Source organism: Pseudophryne corroboree, chromosome 2 (genome assembly GCF_028390025.1).
Source record: "Pseudophryne corroboree isolate aPseCor3 chromosome 2, aPseCor3.hap2, whole genome shotgun sequence".
In the NCBI taxonomy this organism is placed as follows: Eukaryota; Metazoa; Chordata; class Amphibia; order Anura; family Myobatrachidae; genus Pseudophryne; species Pseudophryne corroboree.
The window spans coordinates 877347907-877369015 of NC_086445.1; the positions used below are offsets into that span (position 1 = coordinate 877347907).

General features: G+C 44.3%; 1 protein-coding gene across 1 annotated transcript in view; it reads left to right on the plus strand.

The window, feature by feature from the left end:
- The window catches only part of CPD (carboxypeptidase D), a 253732-nt gene that overhangs the window by 171747 nt on the left and 60876 nt on the right, over positions 1-21109 (plus strand). The window contains exons 9-17 of the mRNA XM_063955962.1: positions 1651-1753; positions 3358-3500; positions 3575-3744; positions 11981-12301; positions 12891-13086; positions 13524-13659; positions 15211-15360; positions 15741-15836; positions 15923-15987. Coding sequence (XP_063812032.1) covers positions 1651-1753; positions 3358-3500; positions 3575-3744; positions 11981-12301; positions 12891-13086; positions 13524-13659; positions 15211-15360; positions 15741-15836; positions 15923-15987 — 1380 coding nt within the window. The remainder of the gene's footprint in view (positions 1-1650; positions 1754-3357; positions 3501-3574; positions 3745-11980; positions 12302-12890; positions 13087-13523; positions 13660-15210; positions 15361-15740; positions 15837-15922; positions 15988-21109) is intronic.

Below are 21109 nucleotides of genomic sequence, written 5' to 3' on the forward strand. Positions count from 1 at the left end.
GCGAAATCCACATTAACCGCTCCAAAGTGTGTTGGTGGAGTCACATATCCAGATTTAGAGAGATACCATATTGCTTGTTTACTCACCCAGGCTAGAGATTGGCTCACTCAGGGCAATTTTAAACCATGGGTATCCCTTGAACAGGACGCAATATCCCCCTTCACACTATCAGACTTGTTATGGTTGCCCATCAAATCACTCCCAGCTAGGGTTGCTGAGTGCCCCGCAGTCCACGCAACGCTGTTGGCATGGAAGGACGTGACGAAGTCTCTCCCTCCTGGTGCTCTGCCCTCCCCCCAGCTGTCTCTCCACGCAATAGCCCTATTGATCCCAGATTTGCAATTACACCACTGGCGGGCCATGGGTCTCACCATTCTAAAAGATGTTCTTCGAGAAGGCGCTTTAGTCCCCTTCTCCCTACTCCAAGAACAATTTCAGGTACCCAAACAAGATTTTCATAAATATCTACAATTGCGACATTGGCTTCAAAGCTGCTCTCCCAGTCGAGTCCCACATACTGACTTCCCTAAAATACTGATGTCACTTCTAGTGCCTAGCGGCAATAGGGGAGGTATATCTAGATGGTACCAGCATCTTGTGATCGAATCCCACCATGGGGTATTCCCCGCACAGACTAAATGGGAAAAAGACCTCCCTGCAATCTTCACTGAAGATGTCTGGAAAGATATCTTTAAATCTTGTTTTAGAATCTCCAAATGCGTAAACCATTGTGAAATGTATTACAAACTGGTTCACAGGGTATATTTAACGCCGGACCGTTTGCACAAGATCTGGCCTGATATCTCCGCTAGTTGCTGGAGAGATTGTGGGATGGTGGGAGATATTCTACATATTTTTTGGTTATGTCCGAAAATCCGAGCGCTATGGAGGGAGGTGTTTTTGTTCATTTCCCACATACTAGGAGCTGTCCTTCTGCCAGACCCCCTTTTGGCACTCTTCCACTATTACGAGAAAGATGTCTAGCGCTGATAGATATCTTTTAGGCCATATCCTCATAGCTTCTAAAGCCGCCATTGCCTCCAAATGGAAGTCAGCGGTCATCCCCAATATTTCAATGATAGAAAATAGAGTCCATCAACACTGTTTTTGAAACAGCAGAGGGCAATTACTCCCCAGGAATTAATTCTATTAGTAAGAAATGGTTTAAATGGTCCCTCTACAGGGAGGGCTTGGGCCAGACGGGTGTATTTGGCGTCCCAACTGACATTCCAGACCTTTCTGTGCTTCACTCCCCGATTCATACCGGGCCTTAATTTGCTAAATGAAGCAGACTTGTTGTCTTTCACTATACTACGATTTCATTGTTAAACTACGATATCCCTGATATGTACTCTCCCTCCCCCATGTCTTTATTAATTCTGTTATGTATGTGTCCCCCCCCCCCCCCCCCCACTTGATTTTACCTACCAATTTAAATGTACATGTAATCTGTATGAAAACTCAATAAAAATTTAATGTTTAAAAAATAAATAAAATGAAGTTAACATAAAATAGGCCCTTCTTCAGCGTCGAAGCCCTGTATTTGCGGGGACTCTGGAACTAATTGCTGAATTTCTATTTTAGAATTTTTTCTACTTGTATTATGCTTGCAAAGCCTTGTAATAACAGGTTTGGCTTTTTTTTTTTTAGGAAAACAATGAGATGTTCCTGGGTAGTCCATGTAAGGAGATCTATCCCAATGATAACTTCCCTCAAGGAATTACCAATGGAGCAAACTGGTATAATGTTCCAGGTAAACAGTGTATCCTACTATAATTCTCCTTGTTCTTAAGTTTAAAACTTGCACCTCTAAGGGTAGATGTATTAAACAGCGTAATGGGGGAGAAATGGAATCACTGCATGTTATGTGAGCTGATACCGCTTCTCCTCCATGTAGTAATGTAGGGATGTGTGTGAAATGACAGGGGCACTGTGTCTGATGCCATGTGTCGTTCCTCCCGGCCGATCTCTTGTGGAGCCCGGACCTGGCAGCAGCCACAGCCAGGGACAGGTCTGTCCCTGCTGTGGTGATGGGGCAATGACATCTGCAGCTGTAGGAACGGTCAGTGCTACTGACCAGTCATACAATGTTCTGCACATGGCTGCGCTATCGAAGATAGCAGTACCAAGAATTACGCCCCTGTCACTTCACACACACATCCACTTTTTTTTTTTAAAGTAAATTTTTATTGGCAAGATGAAATGCACAAACAGTAACTTGACCTATGCAGAGGTCTCAAGGTAACATCCAACAGAACAGAATCGTGTCACAGGATAAAATAGGAAAAATCAAATATTACAATATTACAGACATTAACATCTATTGAAGAACAATCACATCCCCACTTTATACATGGGAGAGTAGCAGTATCAGCGCATATAATGTGTGCTGATACCACTTCTCCCCCCATAACACTGTTTAATACATATACTCCTGAATACAGTGAGTGGTCCACAAAGTATTGCTCTGCTAGTACTGAATTTTGTTTTAGGGAATTACTATATTTAATGGGGTCATTGATGCTTAATTGTGCATATGTTATTGTTGCATTATTATAGTTATATCTGTAGGTGTCTGAGGTGCACAAGCTAAACTATTTAATTGTACCTTTTTATTCTGTCAATTATCACGTGTGTAGTTTCGTGTTGAGGGCGATGTTAGAGAAGAATCAGACCAGGGACGGATCTAGACTTTTCTTTTAGGGGGGGGGGGGGGGGGGGGCACGGTTTATTTATTCATGACTCCTCCACTACACTCATTACTCCTCCCACTTCCCATACCAACTGTCCAACTGTCCATTAATGCTCTAAAGAGCATATAAAGCATTGCCAGGCTGCACATGTGCTTCTTATGTAGCACACATAACCGGGCACATGTAACTACTAACACCCCGATGGGCGGCACACACTGCCCAAGGTGGGGGTGACGGCATGTGATGATGGCAGATGGGGCTAGGGGCCCCAGGGACACGGAGAATGGGGAGGGATGTCAGTGCAGCCACACACCATCACCTGGCAGCAGCCCCCACCTCATGTAGGTGGGCGTGGCTATGACTGTTAGGGGGGGGGGCGTGATAGTGTCAGGTGGAATTTGTCCCATGTGTCACCAGCTTTACTGACCAAGATTGCATGTGGCAGTGAGAGTACGGTGTGTATGGGTGTGTTCTGTATATCCTACACACTTATGCTGAGGACCTTTTTATAGAGTGTCACATGCAGTGAGAGAGGTTAATTTCACCATAGACATGCTGATGCCTTTTTAAGAAGATTAGCCTAACTTAATCAGAATGGATACCTGATTGCTTTGTGCACAGTTGCTGATGTTAGCAAGAGTCTAACTTGCATATTAACTCATAGGTGGCATGCAGGACTGGAACTATCTAAACACAAACTGTTTTGAAGTGACCATTGAGTTGGGCTGTGTAAAATATCCTATTGCCTCGGAACTTCCTGCGTACTGGGAAAGTAACCATCGGTCTTTGCTGCAGTTCATACAACAGGTGAGTAGTTGCTCACAAGCTTGTTCCCTGTTAACATGTCGTGTCTGAACCACTAACTTCTAATCCTTTTTCAGGTGCACAAGGGAATCAAAGGATTTGTGCTTGATGCCACAGATGGAAGAAGCATTTTCAATGCTACCATTAGCGTGGCAGACATTAATCATCCTGTGACCACTGATAAAGCTGGAGATTATTGGAGATTGCTAGTGCCTGGAACATATAAAGTCACAGCCTCTGCAAGAGGGTAAGTATCGCTTTACTCCCCTGCAGACACATAGTATTGACTAGAATTAGGTCCGTGCTATGGACTATGCATGTGTTGTTGCTGTTGGTTTTTTGTTTTTTTACACCCTCTTATAATCAAACCAATTTGTGACTGTCTGCCAGTACCAATAGTATAAAGATTTAAAAATAAATATTTCTCTAGCATCCACTGGGGTCTTAAGGCCCGTACACACTGGCCGATATATCGGCCGTTCTCTTGAACGACCGATATATTACGGGACCGTCAGCCAGTGTGTACGGCTGATACGTCTGTGAACTCCGTCGTTCACAGATGTATCGCATCGGCCCCGCAGCACAGCCGACGGCCAGTGCACTTTAAATTTCTTCACTGGGCGTGCTGGCTCTTCCTCTCTATGTCCCTTCCCACTGGCGGTTTAGAAAAAAGTGCCCTCAGGAGAGGATGCACATCTCTGCAGCTACAGAGAGTTTTCTTCAATTTGTTTTCAACTTTTATTATTTTCGGTACGCTGTTTGGGCAACAGCATACCTGCACCGTTGGAGTTAGGAATGGGACGGTCACCAGCCTTGCGACATGCAGAGCCGCTTCCCCGCTGCAGAACCACCGTCCTGAGGGGCTGTTGTTCAGCGGGGCACTGCGCCTTTGCTGTCACAATCGCAGCATGCCGCACACCCCTAGCACTAGCCTGAAGGTGACTTCTGTGGTGAGTATAAACCAGGGGCCCCGCTAGGGGGGTCCCCGGTTCAAAGTGCAGCTGAACGCGGGCGCGACATGCGGGACCCTTCTGGGGGTCCCTGCTAGAGCCCTCGTGTAGACTGGCTTATATTAGCTTGAACTAGCACTTGTGCGACATTTTTAATCCACACAGGAGACTTTGCCGGTATAAATATAATTATAGCTCCGGCGCCATTGGAGAGGGCGGAGCTAACTCAGAGTGGTACTAGATGCATTTTGGCACCTTCCTCTGCTTAATGCAGCCACGGACAGCACATACAGCTCTTTCTGCCTCACAAGACACCCTGGAAATCTTGTACAGGGTGTAGCAAAGGGGGAGAGCTGCTATTATACACTATTTGTGGGGGTGATTCAGACCTGATTGCACGCTAGCTTTTTGCGCTGCGCCGCAATCAGGTCAGAACTGCGCATGCACCACTGTGCACAGGCGCGTCGCTCGGGTACAAAGCGGATTGTTGCTGTGCGATGGGTTTTACAGGAAGAGGGCGTTTGTGGGTGGCAACTGACTGTTTTCAAGGAGTGGTTGGAAAAACGCAGGCGTGTCCAAGCGTTTGCAGGTCGGGTGTCTGATGTGATCGCAGCGGCTGAGTAAGTCCTGGGCTACTCAGAAACTGCAAAAGATCTTTTGTACCTCTCTGCTGCACATGCGTTTGCACACTTGCACAGCTAAAATACACTCCCCTGTAGGCGGCGACTATCTGATCGCAGCGCTGCAAAAAACTGCTAGCGAGCGAACAGGTCTGACTTAGGTCCTGTGTCCTCTCCAGGACAGAATTTACTAGTATTTGCTGAGTTATAGTTAGCTGTCAGCCTCACTGGGGCAGTGCAGCTAGGGGTGTGCTGGTGTGTGTCTCTCTCTCTCTCTCTCTCTCTCCTCTCACATACAGTAAGGGCAGGCTTGCAACGTATTACTGTCTGTGTGTATGTGTATGTCATTGTGCTTACTGTGAAACATGGGTAAACACAAACTGTGCAGTGTATGCCACACCAGATTCTCTCCATTGTCATCTGATTCTGTTTCTTGTGAACAATGCAGCCAACCTTCACAAATCAGTGAAGGTGCTGTGGGAGAGGGTACAGAACCCCACTGGCTAGGGTCTCTTAAAACTATGATGTCTGATATGTTGTCCCAGCTCACTGCTAATATACAGAAAACTCAGCTACTACAACAAGCTGTTGCAGACTTAACTGCTAGGACAGATGTTACACAGCCCCCCCTCTCTCATGCAGGTCCACAAAAGCGTGGTCTACCTGCTCTGCTCTCTGATACAGATGAGGATATACAGAAGGACGGGGAGTACTTGGATCCCATTAGTGGGGATTCAGATTCTGCGCATGGTATTGAACCCTTAATTTTGGCTATAAGGGACGTGTTAAAGCTCCCTCTAGAGGACGCTACGTCACAGCAGTCGTTTTTCTTTACACAAAACAAGCTTAATGTCACTTTCCCTGATTTTACGGAGTTAGATGACCTATTCAAGTTAGCCTGGAGAAATCCAGACAAAAAAATTCCAAGTGTCAAAAAAGTTTTTGCACACTTTCCCATTTGCTCCTGCAGGCAGGAAGTTTTGGGAGGAGCCCCCAGGGGTTGACGTATCAGTCTCTCAACTGTCTTAAAAGGCGGTGCTGCCTGCCCAGGGCTTCTTTACCATAAAGGATCCTGGGGACCGGAATATAGAGACTACACTAAAATCTATTTACATGACAGCAGGTGTATTGCAAAGGCCAGTCATAGCTGGATGACCCATGCCATACATGTGTGGACTACTCAGATTAAGGAGGGCCTCTCCGAGGCTATGCCTCTGGTTGCTATGGTGACTCTCCTCAAGCACATTCAGGACACTACACGCATCCTGTGTGACTCGCTCAAGGAGATGTGAAATATTAATGCTAGGACTTCTGCCATGGCAGTGTCGGCATGCAGGGCTTTGTGGTTGCGTCAGTGGATTGCGGACGCAGAATCAAAGCGCAGCGTGGAATCCCTCCCCTTTTCGAGGCAATGGCTCTTTGGGGTTGAGTTGGATACGTGGATTTCCAAAGTAATGTCTGGGAAATCCACGTTTCTCCCTTCTGGGGCCCTGGCGGCGAGACGCTCCTACACGGGGCCGTCTGTGCAGTCCTTTCAGGTCTAACAGATTTAGATCTAATACCAGAGGTGCCTCAAATGCAACTAGAGGCACCAGAGGTAAGTCAAGAAAACCTGCAAGCACCAGCTCCCAGGACCACCTGTTCTGCTTCCGCTAAGACCTCAGCATGACTGTGCATACCCACCCCGTGGGGATATCGAGATGGGAGCTCGACTGCGTCACTTCAGCCGCGTCTGGGAGGCTTCCTGCCAGGATACTTGGGTCAGGGATCTCATTTCTCAGGGCTACAAGCTGGAGTTCGATGATGCTCCTCCCCAACGATTTTTCAAATAAAGCTTACCAGCTTTGGAGGATATGCAGGTTACGTTGCAACAGGCCATCCAAAAGTTGGTCCAGTCCCACGTCATTGTTCCAGTACCTATACCACAACGAGGCAAGGGTTATTACTCCAACCTGTTTGTGGTACCGAAACCGGACGGTTCGGTAAGGCCCATATTGAATCTCAAGTCCTTGAACTCTTACCTAAAGGTTTTAAAGTTCAAAATGGAATCCTTGCAAGCAGTGATTGCGGGCCTGGAGGAACAGGAATTCATGGTCTCCCTGGATATCAAGGATGCCTACCTGCATATTCCGATTTGGCCACCTCATCAAGCGTACCTGAGGTTTGCCCTGCTGGACGATCACTGTGAGTTCCAGGCCCTGTCCTTTGACCTGTCCACAGCTCCGAGGGTTTTCACGAAGGTGATGGCAGAGATGATGTTCCAACTCCGGGTCCAGGGGGTCAATGTTGTCCCTTACCTGGACGATCTTCTGATAAAAGCAAGGTCCTGGGAGCTTTTATTGCTCCATATCGACCGCACTATCCATCTTCTGTCACACCATGGGTGGATCCTCAATTTACAGAAGTCCCACCTGGAGCCAACTCAGTGGCTCTTGTTCCTGGTTATTTTGCTGGATACTGTGGTAGAGAAAATGTTCCTACCAGAGGACAAGGCGAGAACACTTCAGGAGATAGTCCGAATGGTGCTCCGGCCTACTCGAATGTCCATCCATCTTTGCATACGATTGCTGGGAAAGATGGTCGCCTCATACGAGGCAATACAATATGGGAGGTTCCATGCCAGAACATTTCAATTGGATCTCCTAAACAAGTGGTCCAGCTCACATCTACAGATTTATTGGCTAATCCGACTGTCCCCTCTGGCAAGGATTTCCCTCTGTGGTGGTTACAGTCCTCCAATCTCCTGGAAGGCAGGACTTTCAGGAATAAGGATTTGACCCTCCCCACGACGGATGCGAGTCTGAGAAGATGGGGAGCTGTCACCCAAGGGGCGCAGTTCCAAGGCAGGTGGTCAGCCCACGAAAGCCTCCTTCCGATCAACATTCTGGAACTTCTTGCAATCTGCAGTGCTCTGCTTCAGGCCTCTCCTCTGCTCAAGGATCACGCGATCCAAGTACAGTTGGACGACGCCACATCAGTGGCGTATATCTATCGACAAGAAGGGACAAAAAGCGGAGCCTGCATGCGAGAGGTGTTAAAGATACTCCTCTGTGTGAAAAGAAATGCAAGAGCCATGTCGGCAATCTTCATTCCGGGTGTGGACAACTGGGAAGCAGGACAACTGGGAAGCAGACTTCCTAAATCGTCACAATCTCCACCCGGGGGAGTGGGGACTCCACCATCAGGTGTTCCAGCAGATTATCTACCGGTGGGGCTGCCCACAAATAGACATGATGGCTTCTCGACTCAACAAGAAGCTTCACTGGTATTGCTCACGAACCAGGGACCCTCAGGCGAGGGCAGTGGATTCACGGACGTCGCCTTGACCTTACCGACTGGTCTACTGGTTTCCTCCGATTCTGTTGTTCCCAAGGGTGCTAAAGCGAATCAGAAATCAAGGAGTCAGACAATTCTGATTGCCCCGGATTGGCCTCGGAGGGTGTGGTACGCGGATCTTCTGGTCATGTCCATTGAAGATCCTTGGCCTCTACCACTAAGAAGAGATCTTCTTCAACAAGGACCGTTCATCTACCCGGACTTACGGCGACTTCGTTTGACGGCATGGAGGTTGAGCTGAACATCCTAGCTTACAAGGGCCATTCCAAAAAGGTTATTGCTACCATGGTTCAGGCCAGGAAACCTATGACGTCAAAACACTATCCTCATATCTGGAGGAGATACGACTCTTGATGCAAGGAAAGCACGTATCCGCCTGCAGAGTTCCACTTGGGACGTTTCTTACGTTTCCTGCAGGCTGGTGTCGATAAGGTCTTGCGTCTGGGTTCCATCAAGGTCCAAATTTCTGCTCTTTCGTTTTTCTTCCAGAAGAAATTGGCGGCGTTGCCAGAAGTACAGACCTTCTTGCAAGGGATACTCCACATACAGCCTCCTTTTGTGCCACCTACGGCACCCTGGGATTTGGATGTAGTGTTGGACTTTCTACAGTCCTCCTGGTTTGAACCTCTGATGACTGTGGAAGACGGTGATGATACTGGCCCTGGCTTCTGCTCGACGCGTCTCATAATTGGGAACCTTTATCATGTAAAAGTCCATACTTGGTCTTTTACGATGACAGAGCGGGGCTTCGGACTATACAGCAGTTTCCGCCGAAGGTTGTCTCTGCATTTCACCTGAATCAACCTATTTTGGTTCCGTCCAGTTCTGACACTTCTGCTCCTCCGGAGGCGTTGGATGCTGTGTGAGCCTTGAAGATCTATGTCAAGCGAAGGGCTCTGATCAGAAAGACGGATTCTTTGTTCGTGCTCTTTGATGCGCAGAAAAAGGGTTGTCCTGCTTCGAAGCAGTCCATTGCTTGTTGGCTTAGACTTACTATCCAACAGGTTTATGTGTCGGCAGCTTTACTTGTTCCTAAATCTCTGACCCACTCTACAAGATCGGTGGGGTATTCCTGGGCGGCTGCCCGTGGAGTCTCTGACTTGCAACTGTGCCGAGCTTCTACCTGGTCGGGGAACACCTTTGTTAAGTTCTACAAGTTTGATACCCTGGCCAAAGAGGATACCCAGTTTGGACAGGCGGTGCTGCAGACGTCTCAGCACGTTCTGGAAGCTTTGGGACGTCCCCATCGTACTAGATTCCCCCAATATCCCTTATGGATGCTAGAGAAAATAGGATCTTAATTACCTACCAGTAAACCCTTTTCTCATAGTCCGTAAGGGATATTGGGGGCCCGCCTCACTGCGTTAACTTTTCTGCAGGTTCTCTTTTTATGTGCTTACCTGTTCAGTTGTTGCTGTTGTTGTTACCAGCCGTTGCTGGTTGTATGTTAGTGGTGTGCTGGTATGTAAATCTCACCACTCCTTGTTTTCATGTTCCTTCACTCATGTACGTCCTTTCTCCTTCGGGCACTGTTTTACTTAAAACTGCCTGTGGGAGGGGGCATACAGGGTAGGAGCCCGCACACCCAGTGAGGAAATTTAAAGTGCACCAGCTCCTCTGTACCCTGTCTATACCCCAGCGTACTAGATTCCCCCAATATCCCTTATGGACTATGAGAAAAGGATTTACCGGTAGGTAATTAAAATCCTATTATTATTTTTTTACACCCTCTTATGATCAACCCAATTTGTGACAGTCTGCCAGTACCAATAGTAGAAAGATTTAAAAATAAATATTTTTATCCTTTTATTTCATAATAAGTAAATTTGCTGATGTTAATTTTTTGGATAGATGGAGTTTCTATTGCTAGCATTCTAGAGTACTTGTAGTTTACATTTTAGTAATTTTGTGCAACCACTAACACTTATACCAGGTTTTCATTTCACAGTTTTACATAGTATAGTAATACTAAATAAAAATGTTCATAATTTCTAAACTTGGAAGACGGGGGGTGAGGGTGGAAGGGCCCAGGGTTAGGAAGACAAGTTTTTGAGTTTGGGATTCTTTTGTGGTAGAACTTCCACCTTCTTTTAGAGTTGCCTTATACTTTGCTCCGATACGTCTGTTCCTTTCATAATGCTTGAAATAGTGCAATGGCATCCTTGAAGGAAGGGGTTAATTTTTCCCCGCCCCCCTTCTTTTTAGAGGTGAAGTATGATAAATCTCCCCTTCAGACTAACATTTATTTGACCTTGTGCTCCCTAGATCCAATGGCAGTTTGATAAATTACTGTATTGCTGGTGGAAGGGTCATTTGATTTGTGTCCCTGGGTCCAGTAGTGTACATATACATTGCAGCAGAGTAATAAATCAACTGTCCCTCAGTGAATCTTTTGCAGCCAGTCGAAAGTGTCTCAGGTGGTAGAAAAAAATATATTGTCTTCCTCAACCAGCGGACTTTCAGACCTTCAGCTCATTATGTACTAGACAAGGCTCCGTTAGTAATCTTATACCCCTTTTCCAACAAAATCCCGGTTCTGTACTGGGTTTTTTTTTTTCCCCCCGCCATTTTGCTGGGTTGTACCCGGCTTAGACACAGTTTCCACTGCACCCTCGTCCCGGGTTTTTCCCACTGAATTTGGGTAAATCCATCAAAACCTGTCGTTATTGTTAAAAATGGCCATAATTATTTTATGTTGTAAGCAGCAAGCCAGTTATGGATTTATATACACTATTTATAGCGCCTCGCAAAATTATAATCAGCGGCTTGCTTCATGGATTAAGTATAAATTATCTGCCTGGTTTCTCTGACAAGTGGAAGTAACATAGTGAATGAAAAAAACATACAAATGCGGGGATAAACAGATGGTTAGGGAACAAATAGCAGCGCACATATATGCTAATTTTTGTGTATGACAACAAGAGCTGTGAAATATGTAGTGAGGTGGTTATACAGTTTATATAATAAAAAATATGAGGCGTTTCTCCAGATAATATTATAAGGTGCATCATCTAATTACATATAATATTTAAGAGATACAGCATCTAATTGCTTATAAATTCACTCATGGCATGTAAGCAGATATGACTGGAAGGACCAATCAGTGGCTTATGCAATTACCTGGGTCAAAAAACCCGGGTAAGAGCTGTTTCCACTGCAGTGTAACCGGGTTTTACCCACTGAAAACCTTGCTCGATACCCGGGAAGAAAACCTGGGTCAGTAGACCCTGGATTTTTTCCTAGGAGCTTTTCCACTGCACCTCATCCCGGGTAGACATGGAAATTACCCAGATTTTTTAGGCTGGAAAAGGGGTATTACTGCTTATAGTTCACCTTTCTCTGTAACATAACACAAACATACTATTTATACGTGTCCTTTAGCCATCTACATTTTACATTCCTAGTTGCCATGGTCTAGTAGTGCTGTTCCTTAGCACTTGGGGTGTTCCTGAAAACATACCTCTTATGTATTAATGAATACCAATTATTTTTTATTTCTATCACCCATAGATTGAAAAGTGGCACTCTAGGAAATTACACTTCATGTTTCACTCTAAATGGCTTTCTTTTCCACCAGGTATGTTCCTGTATTGAAAACAGTCAACGTCACGGATGGAGAAGCAGTGGTTACAAATTTCACTCTTGTCCGTTCCGGTGCAGATGTCCACAAAGAAGATAAAGGAAAATTATCAGTGGTAGAGCCAGAAACACCAGATCCTAATACAAAAGCATTTGAGACCCTAATCAAGGACCTTTCAGCTGAGAATGGCCTAGAGCATCTCCTGCTGTCCACCTCTTCCAGTGATATAGATCTTTATCGGTATAGACCATATCACGACCTTTCAGAGTCCCTACGTGGACTAAATCTGAACTACCCAAACATTACTAAACTAACCAGGTAATATTTATTGGCTGATTTTTTATTTTTCCTACCATAAGACATGCTAAACCTGATTTTAAGGGCAAAATTAAATTTTTTATTGTGCCTGATTTTCCGTCCCGTTTCTTTTTTTTCTGTGGCCTGAATGCGCCCAGACAGCCTGGGTTTAACCGCTTTATGCAGCTAAATTGCGAAAGTCGACACGAAAAGTTCCAAACAGGTCACTTAGCTCATTTCAGCTCTCCACCTCTGGGTGTTGCGAGTTGAACTGGCGGCACCGGCAGCTGATTGCTCCTTCAGGTGCCCGGGAGTGACAGCTGCAACGTGAAAGACTTGAATTCCGCCCTAAATCTACTAATAGCATATTTGTTTCCTTTATGAGCAAGGCAGTTTGGTATTGAGATATATTACAGATGTCCACCCATCTGCAGGCCTGAGTTTCTCCGTCCCTTCAGTTTTTGAGTGTAGCTTAAATTCTATCTTCCAGACATGTGTCTAATGCTTATTGATGATTTCATTTACGCATCTTCTCCATTATAATATGTCTTGTGACACAGTGTAATAGCAGCTTATTATAAGATACTTTTTTCTGCCTTATGTCATTTAGGTTGGGTCAGAGTGTTGAATATCGCTACATTTGGTCTCTGGAAATCTCCAACAAACCAAATATTTCTGAACCAGATGAGCCGAAAATCAGATTTGTTGCCGGAGTTCATGGAAACGCACCAGTCGGCACAGAACTGCTCTTGACATTTGCAGAATTCCTCTGCTTGAACTATAAGAAGAACAATGCAATTACAAAGGTGAGCTATCTGTTGGTTTATTTGACTATGTGCCATTGGCCTATCTGCATACCATTGAAGGGCTGAGAAATGGGCAATTGACCAATAATTCGGACAATCCAATCAAAATTATTTTAAAAGGGTTCTACCCAAAAAATATATTTTGAATAGGACTGCTGTCGACTTGCCTGTGCAGTTGCTTTGTGACCTTACCACCAGGCCCCTGTGAGGCCGGCACACTGACTGTAGAACTGACTTTCTGCATGGAGTGAGCCTTTGTCTAGTTGATCCCTAATAAAAGTGTTACTTGTATCACTGACCTCACCTCGCACATGTCAATCTCAGCCCGTTTGTGGTCGGCAATACAAACCTTTATTATAGTGAAATGACACAACGGCTCATTAATGATGTTTATGATATTTTTAGGCTTTTTTTTTTTACTTTCCTTCTATATTTAGCTGATTGACAGAACAAGAATCGTTATTGTGCCTTTGGTGAATCCAGATGGTCGAGAAAAAGCAACGGAGAAAGATTGTACCTCAACGATAGGACAAACCAATGCCAATGGCAAGGATCTGGATACAGACTTCATAAGTAAGAAGTTCCTCCAGGTCTTTTCATATGTGATAGACAAAAGAAACCTCTGTTACTGGGGCAAAGTTTTATCTGTTTGCTTGGAAAGAATAGTCCATTGGGCTAATTTGCACGCACATAAACTTGAGCCCATTAAGCATTTGAAATCTGAAGTATGTAATACTCAATGCTTTTTCAAGAGTAAATTTTTTGATAATATGTCTTAAGGTGTAATTAAAAAAGCTGCAAGCTTAAGATCTCATCTGCAAAAGCTTTCCGGAGATGTGAAAAAATACCTATGTACATTTAGCTTAGAATGATTACCATTGTTACGGAGTTTATGCGCACATTGCTCAGACGAAACGTTTATGGGGTAAAAAAGAAAACAAATCATGCATGCTTGTTATGGTGTCGCAGCTCTGTGTTTTTGTCTATGTAGTGTGTGCTCCTGGTCTGCATCATCAGTGTGCACTTACACCCTCCCTATTCTATATTGTAAACCTACATTCCCAAAGAGGCGACTTTTTCTCTATTGCTCCGGTCTGAAGGGGATCAATTTGGTTGAACGCTCGCACTGAACCTTTCCTATGTATGTCCAATCTCATGCCACCAAAGAGACTGAGCTGGCATGATATTGGACATACGTCTTTCTGTTTTGTAGTGATATACGTATCACTGTCGTCATAAATGTAGACGACAGTGATATGTATATCACTATAAAACAGAAAGACGTTTGCTATCAGCGCTAACCATAATATACTGTAAATCCGTGTGTATGTAGCAATTAAAACGGGATTTTGTCATATTTTGATCAGAACACTTAAGCTTGCAGCTCATCATCATGGGACCCCAGTTTCCTTCAAGACCCTACACTAGCATATATGCTTCAGCTCCCAGAGGGGAACATCTATGCAGGGCTGGTTTGTGAGCCACCCCCAACTAGGCCTTTTATAGCTTTAATTGAAAGCTGCCATGATGGCACAAAGTAAAAAATGTTGAAACAGAAAGGAAATATACCTACGCTTGGTTTTACCCATATTGTTCTTAGTACCAGCTGCATGACCGTATTAATGCCATATATGCATACCAAACAGAAAGACACTTTCTATCAGTGCTAACTATAATATACCAGCATATTATTATTAGCATCTATAGCAAAAGTCTTTCTGTTTTGTATACATACTGTATGACATTAATACTGTCATGCAGCTGGTACCATGACCAGTATGGATAAAACCGAATACAGGATATTTCTTTTCTGTTCTGAAATGCATGTAACTCTGCATAACCCGTATTGGCGCGCAGTTGTTTGTTGGGCAAGCTTTGTGCAAACTCAAGCAAGTTACACAAGCAGGAAATTGTGCAATTCTGCATCAGTCCTGTATTTAGACTTCTGAATAAACGTGACAGGAACTGGATGACTGTAGAACCTCTCTACATCACTGTGTATGTGTACATCATGTATGGAATGGTAATGTGGGGATGTTTATGTAGCCGTAAGCATAGCTCACATAAATTTTCTTCTATAATAGGTCATTAGATTGAATAACTGTTTTCTTATTCTTTTAATAGGTAACACTTCTGGACCTGTTGGAGATAGGGAAAAAGAGACTAATGTTATTATTAATGGTTTAATCTTAAAACAAGATTTCACACTTTCATTAGTTTTAGATGGTGGTTCTCTGCTTGTTACGTATCCATATGATAACCCAGTGCACACAGGTGAGTGCAGTACAGAGTGTATGTAGTTGATATTTACATTCATTGTAATTTTTATTATGACTTCTGAATGGCCTTAGAAGTCTTTTTGCTGCAAAAAACTGAGTATTTTAAGACTGTTTTTGAGGATTTATAGCCCGACACCTAATGCTAATAATTTCACAGAAATATAGCAGACTTCAAATCTCCCAATTTTTTGTATTTTCCCATTTAGTAGTGTTATATGTTGGGTTTTGTTATGGAGTTTAGACCACTTGTTTTCAAATGGTTTCTCAGTTTTTTTCTCACCTATTAGAGCTGATCTACAGAGCTGAACACCTTTTTATTATAATTGCTGGTGGTCTATAAAATACGATACCGTCTAATACGTTTTTATTTTACAGTGGAAAACAAAGACACTCTGAAACACTTGGCCTCTGTCTATGCAGATAACCATCCTACAATTCACCTGGGACATCCAGGATGCCCTAACAAGTCAGGTCAGTATAGATGAGGGGCTGTATGGACTGCTTGCTGGCATTGGCACTCGGACACTGATACAAGTGTGGTCTGTTTATGTCACTAGATGAGAATATCTCAGGAGGAGTGATCTGTGGTGCTGAGTGGAGAGGACATCAAGGCAGCATGAAGGTAATACTCGTACTTCCAACAGTACATAAACTAGGTTTGAGTCGGTGTATGTGCAATCACTCATGTCTCTTATGTTGGCTCATACAGTGTAAGGGAAAGGAGAGAATAGAGAAAAACATTTGATTTATTCATTACAAAGCACTGCCATTATGCGGCGCTGTACATTGATGTGATCATTACACAAATTACATTTAATACTATGAAGCATAAATAAAGATAGGCGGCATCCTATTAACAATGGTACTTTCCCGCTGCTAAAAGGATCGCGGAGGACAATCCTATTAGCCCTGATGCCAGCATTGTTCTCTCCCGATGCCGGCACTTTTCGGGGATTGTGCTTCGAGTGCCTCAGGCACCTGAAACATAATCCGCGATAAAGGGCCACCGGAGCCGCAAAAACACATGGGATTGGGGAATTATCCCCGATCCCCATGTGTTATCCGCATGATCGCGGGTCCAATTTCGTACGAATAAAAACGGCCTCTAATTGGATACTGCGTTAATGACCATCAGTCATTAATCGTGATATCCGGACGTTTTTACCAGCCGAAAGTGCTTGGGGGCTAATAGGATACCACCCTAAGTAAGATTACAGAGAGCTGTAAAGAACCCTTGGTAAGGGTAAGGTAGCGATATGACAATGACAACTGGTGATGACTTTGACTTGCATGTCTACAGGTAGTGTGGTATGGTTGGAATAAAGAGGGGAACGTGTGAGGTTGTGGCAAAAAAGAGTAACTAGTTTTGTAGAAATCTTAAAATAGTCAGCTCAGGCAAACCATAACAGTTGTTCAGAATTTATCATCACTGATCCTTCTCCCTCTTCTGTGTCTAGAGAAAGCTGTCTTGTGCTGCACATGCTCTCTTGTGGTTATCTGCCAACCTGGAGTAGTTGTTTGGCCTGTTTTTTCTTTACCATAATATTTGCTGCTCCATATACCCACTGGTAAATGGACCTAGTCTTCTAGATAACGTAAATACTTTGTAATGATTACATATTGGTTGAACCACTTTCAGAACTATGGATAATTATGTTAAAACAAGTAAAGTAAAGTATATAATGGGCATAGATTTTAGGGTTATATAAGAACCTTCATGGTCTTTTGCAAAATCAAGAATGGCTAAAGGAAACTATAGTCAGACAATTTGTCACAGTAAAAATCATGTGGTCGATTCAAAGACCCTGGAAATAGGAGACTGGTCGAGAGTATTAAAGATTTCCATTTCTTTTTTTAAAACATACTTTATTATAGAACTTTATTTACAGATTACAGAGATCAAATGAGAACAATACTATGGGGTATATGCAATTGCGGTCGAATTGCCGCAAATGTCGAAAAACGGGGCATTTTCGACAAAAAAATGATTCGACAATGCAATACAGTACTTTTCGACAAAAAAACGGACTTTTCAGATTCGACTTTTTGAAATTCGACAGGTGACAAATTCGACATGTCTGCAATGGTAAAAATGCGGCTTTTCGACAAAAGTATATTCAATTGAAAAATGTCGATTCGACAACAGTGCTTTTCGACAGTAAATTCGTCTATTTCATTCCGCCTCACTTTGCTGGCGGAATCTAATAAAAAAAAATTCAAACATGTTTTTTTTATTTTTATTTTTTTTATTGCTGATAGCATATCTATTTATATTAGAAGGGACTAGGTACTTGGTTTGTCTATTAGGAGACACAACTATTATTTATATATTTTTTAAAATATTTTTTTTTTAACTGACTAAAATTGAGAGAGCATGGTTTTCAGTGGGAAGGGGCGGGAATGGTTTAAAATTCTGAAAAAAAAAATGCGTGGGGTCCCCCCTCCTAAGCATAACCAGCCTCGGGCTCTTTGTGCCGGTCCTGGTTGAAAAAATACGGGGGAAAAATTGACTGGGGATCCCCCGTATTTTTAGAACCAGCACCGGGCTCTGCGTCTGGTCCTGGTGCAAAAAATACGGGGGACAAAAAGCGTAGGGGTCCCCCGTATTTTTTTAACCAGCACCGGGCTTCACTAGCTGGGGAGATAATGCCACAGCCGGGGGACACTTTTATACTAGTCAGCCCTGGCCGGGGTACCCTGGAGGAGTCGGGACCCCTTAAATCAAAGGGTCCCCCCCTCCAGCCACCCAAGGGCCAGGGGTGAAGCCCGAGGCTGTATCCTCCCCCCCCCCCCCCCCCCCCCCCCCATCCAAGGGCTGCGGATGGGCTTATAGCCTTGTGTAAAATCAAAGAATATTGTTTTTTTTGCAGAAGAACTACAAGTCCCAGCAAGCCTCCCCCGCAAGCTGGTACTTGGAGAACCACAAGTACCAGCATGCGGGGGGGGGACGGGCCCACTGGTACCTGTAGTTCTTTTGCAAAAAAAAATACCCAAATAAAAACAGGACACGCACACCTTGAAAGTAAAACTGCCGAGACACACATACTTACCTATGTTCACACGCCGACTGTGTCCACGTCTCCATCTGTCGACGTCTCGGAATCCGGGGTACCTGAAAATAAAATAATACTCGCCTAAATCCAGTGTCCTGTTATTATTTGTAATCCACGTACTTGGCAAAAAAACAAACCGCATACCTGGACCACGGACTGAAAGGGGTCCCATGTTTACACATGGGACCCCTTTCCCCGAATGCTGAGACCCCCTGTGACTCCTGTCACAGAGGGTTCCTTCAGGCAATCAGGGAGCGCCACGTTGCACTCTCCTGATTGCCTATGCGCGTCTGAGCTGGCAGACAGCGCATCGCACAGCCCTTCCATTATATTCAATGGTGGGAACTTTGCAGTGAGGTTACTCGCGGTTATTCTCCCCAGCTAGTGGAGCCCGGTGCTGGTTCTAAAAATACGGGGGTCCCCTACGCTTTTGTCCCCCGTATTTTTTGCACCAGGTCCGGACGCAGAGCCCGGTGCTGGTTCTAAAAACACGGGGGATCCCCAGTCAATTTTCCCCCCGTATTTTTACAACCAGGACCGGCTCAAAGAGCCCGAGGCTGGCTATGCTTAGGAGGGGGACCCCACGCAATTTTTTTCTGTGTTTTTTAACCATTTTTGCGCCGTCCAAAAAGTCGAATCCAGGACGCACTTATCCGTCAATTGGTCCGTTTTTCGACAGCGGGACTGTTGAATCCGTTTTTAATTGAATATGTCAAATTCCGGCACCTGCCGGCCGGAATTCGACGGTCGAATTGTGTCGAATTAAAAAACGGGCGAAAAAAAGCCGCAATTCGCCCGGAATTGCATATACCCCTATCTCTCTCTCTCTCTCTCTCTCTCTCTCTCTCTCTATATATATATATATATATATATATATATATATAGATATATATATAGATATATATATAGATATAGATATATATATAGATATATATATAGATATATATAGATAGATAAATCTATCTATATATATATATATCTATCTGTGTGTGTATATATATGTATGTATGTATGTATATATATATATATATATATATATATCATAGAGTTTGGTCATTGGTACAATAAAAATGACTGGATGGTTACACACAGTCCGAATAGCAATACAACAGGTGAACATTGTGTTTGTACCACAAAACTTAGAAGGGAGGGCATCCTAACGCTAGGGTTTCTAAATTATACCAGGAGGTCAGGCTTATTGCAGCACGGAGAATATCCTTCCTATTTGAGGGTAATGTATGTAGTCCTATGCTACAGGACGAAACGCGTCGGGCCCAGGACTTATGACTCACCCATGACTTCTTTGAATGGACAGATAAGCTGTTTTAATTTATTTATCTTGTACGTATGCTACCTGCATTTGCTTCAGGACATTTTAATATATACTAACAGGATTGGGCTGCTGCTCACCTTGTGATTCCGATTGTGGACAGATAAGCTGTATATACAATTTTATTTTGTACGTGCGCTACCTACATTTGCTTCAGGATTTGTTATATTAAATATTTTGTTTTATAACTTTGTCCAGCCCTTGTGTATTGGAATCAGCATTTCTTATCCAGCTCATATATCTATATTGGGACTAGCAAGGTCCCTAAAGTGTGGAACATTGTCTATCATTTAAACAGTACACACTATGGGGTATATGCAATTAGCGGCAAATTATCGCCGTTTTTTTAATTCGACACAATTCGACCGTCCAATTTCGGCAAGTGGTTGCCGAAATTCACCATATTCAATGGAAAACGGATTCGACAGTCCCGCGGGCGAAAAAACGGCCGATTTGCCGGATTTTGCCGCGATTTTAAAAAACGGGGAAAAACCCGAAAAAAAAAATGGCGTGGGGTCCCCCCTCCAAAGCATAACCAGCCTCTGGCTCTTCGAGCTGGTCCTGGTTCTAAAAATCCGGGGGGGAAATTGACAGGGGATCCCCCGTATTTTTAAAACCAGCACCGGGCTCTGCGCCTGGTGCAAAAAATACGGGGGACAAAAAGAGTAGGGGTCCCCCGTATTTTATACACCAGCATCGGGCTCCACTAGCTGGACAGATAATGCCACAGCCGGGGGTCACTTTTATACAGCGCCCTGCGGCCGTGGCATTAAATATCCAACTAGTCACCCCTGGCCGGGGTACCCTGGGGGAGTGGGGACCCCTTCAATCAAGGGGTCCCCCCCCCCCCAGCCACCCAAGGGCCAGGGGTGAAGCCCGAGGCTGTCCCCCCCATCCAAGGGCTGCGAATGGGAGGCTGATAGCCTTGAGAAAATGTAAAGAATATTGTTTTTTCCTTTAGTACTACAAGTCCCAGCAAGCCTCCCCCGCAAGCTGGTACTTGGAGAACCACAAGTACCAGCATGCGGGAGAAAAACGGGCCCGCTGGTACCTGTAGTTCTACTGGAAAAAAAATATCCAAATAAAAACAGGAGACACACACCTTGATAGTAAAACTTTATTACACAACTGCCGACACACACATACTTACCTATGTTGACCCGCCGACTGCCACAGTCTCCGACGATCCGGGGTACCTGTGAAAAAAATTAGACTCACCTCAATCCAGTGTCCGGGAGATAATCCACGTACTTGTTAAAAAAAGAAAACGAACACCCGGCCCAGCGGACTGAAAGGGGTCCCATGTTTACACATCAGACCCCTTTCCCCGAATGCCGGGACACCACGTGACTCCTGTCACT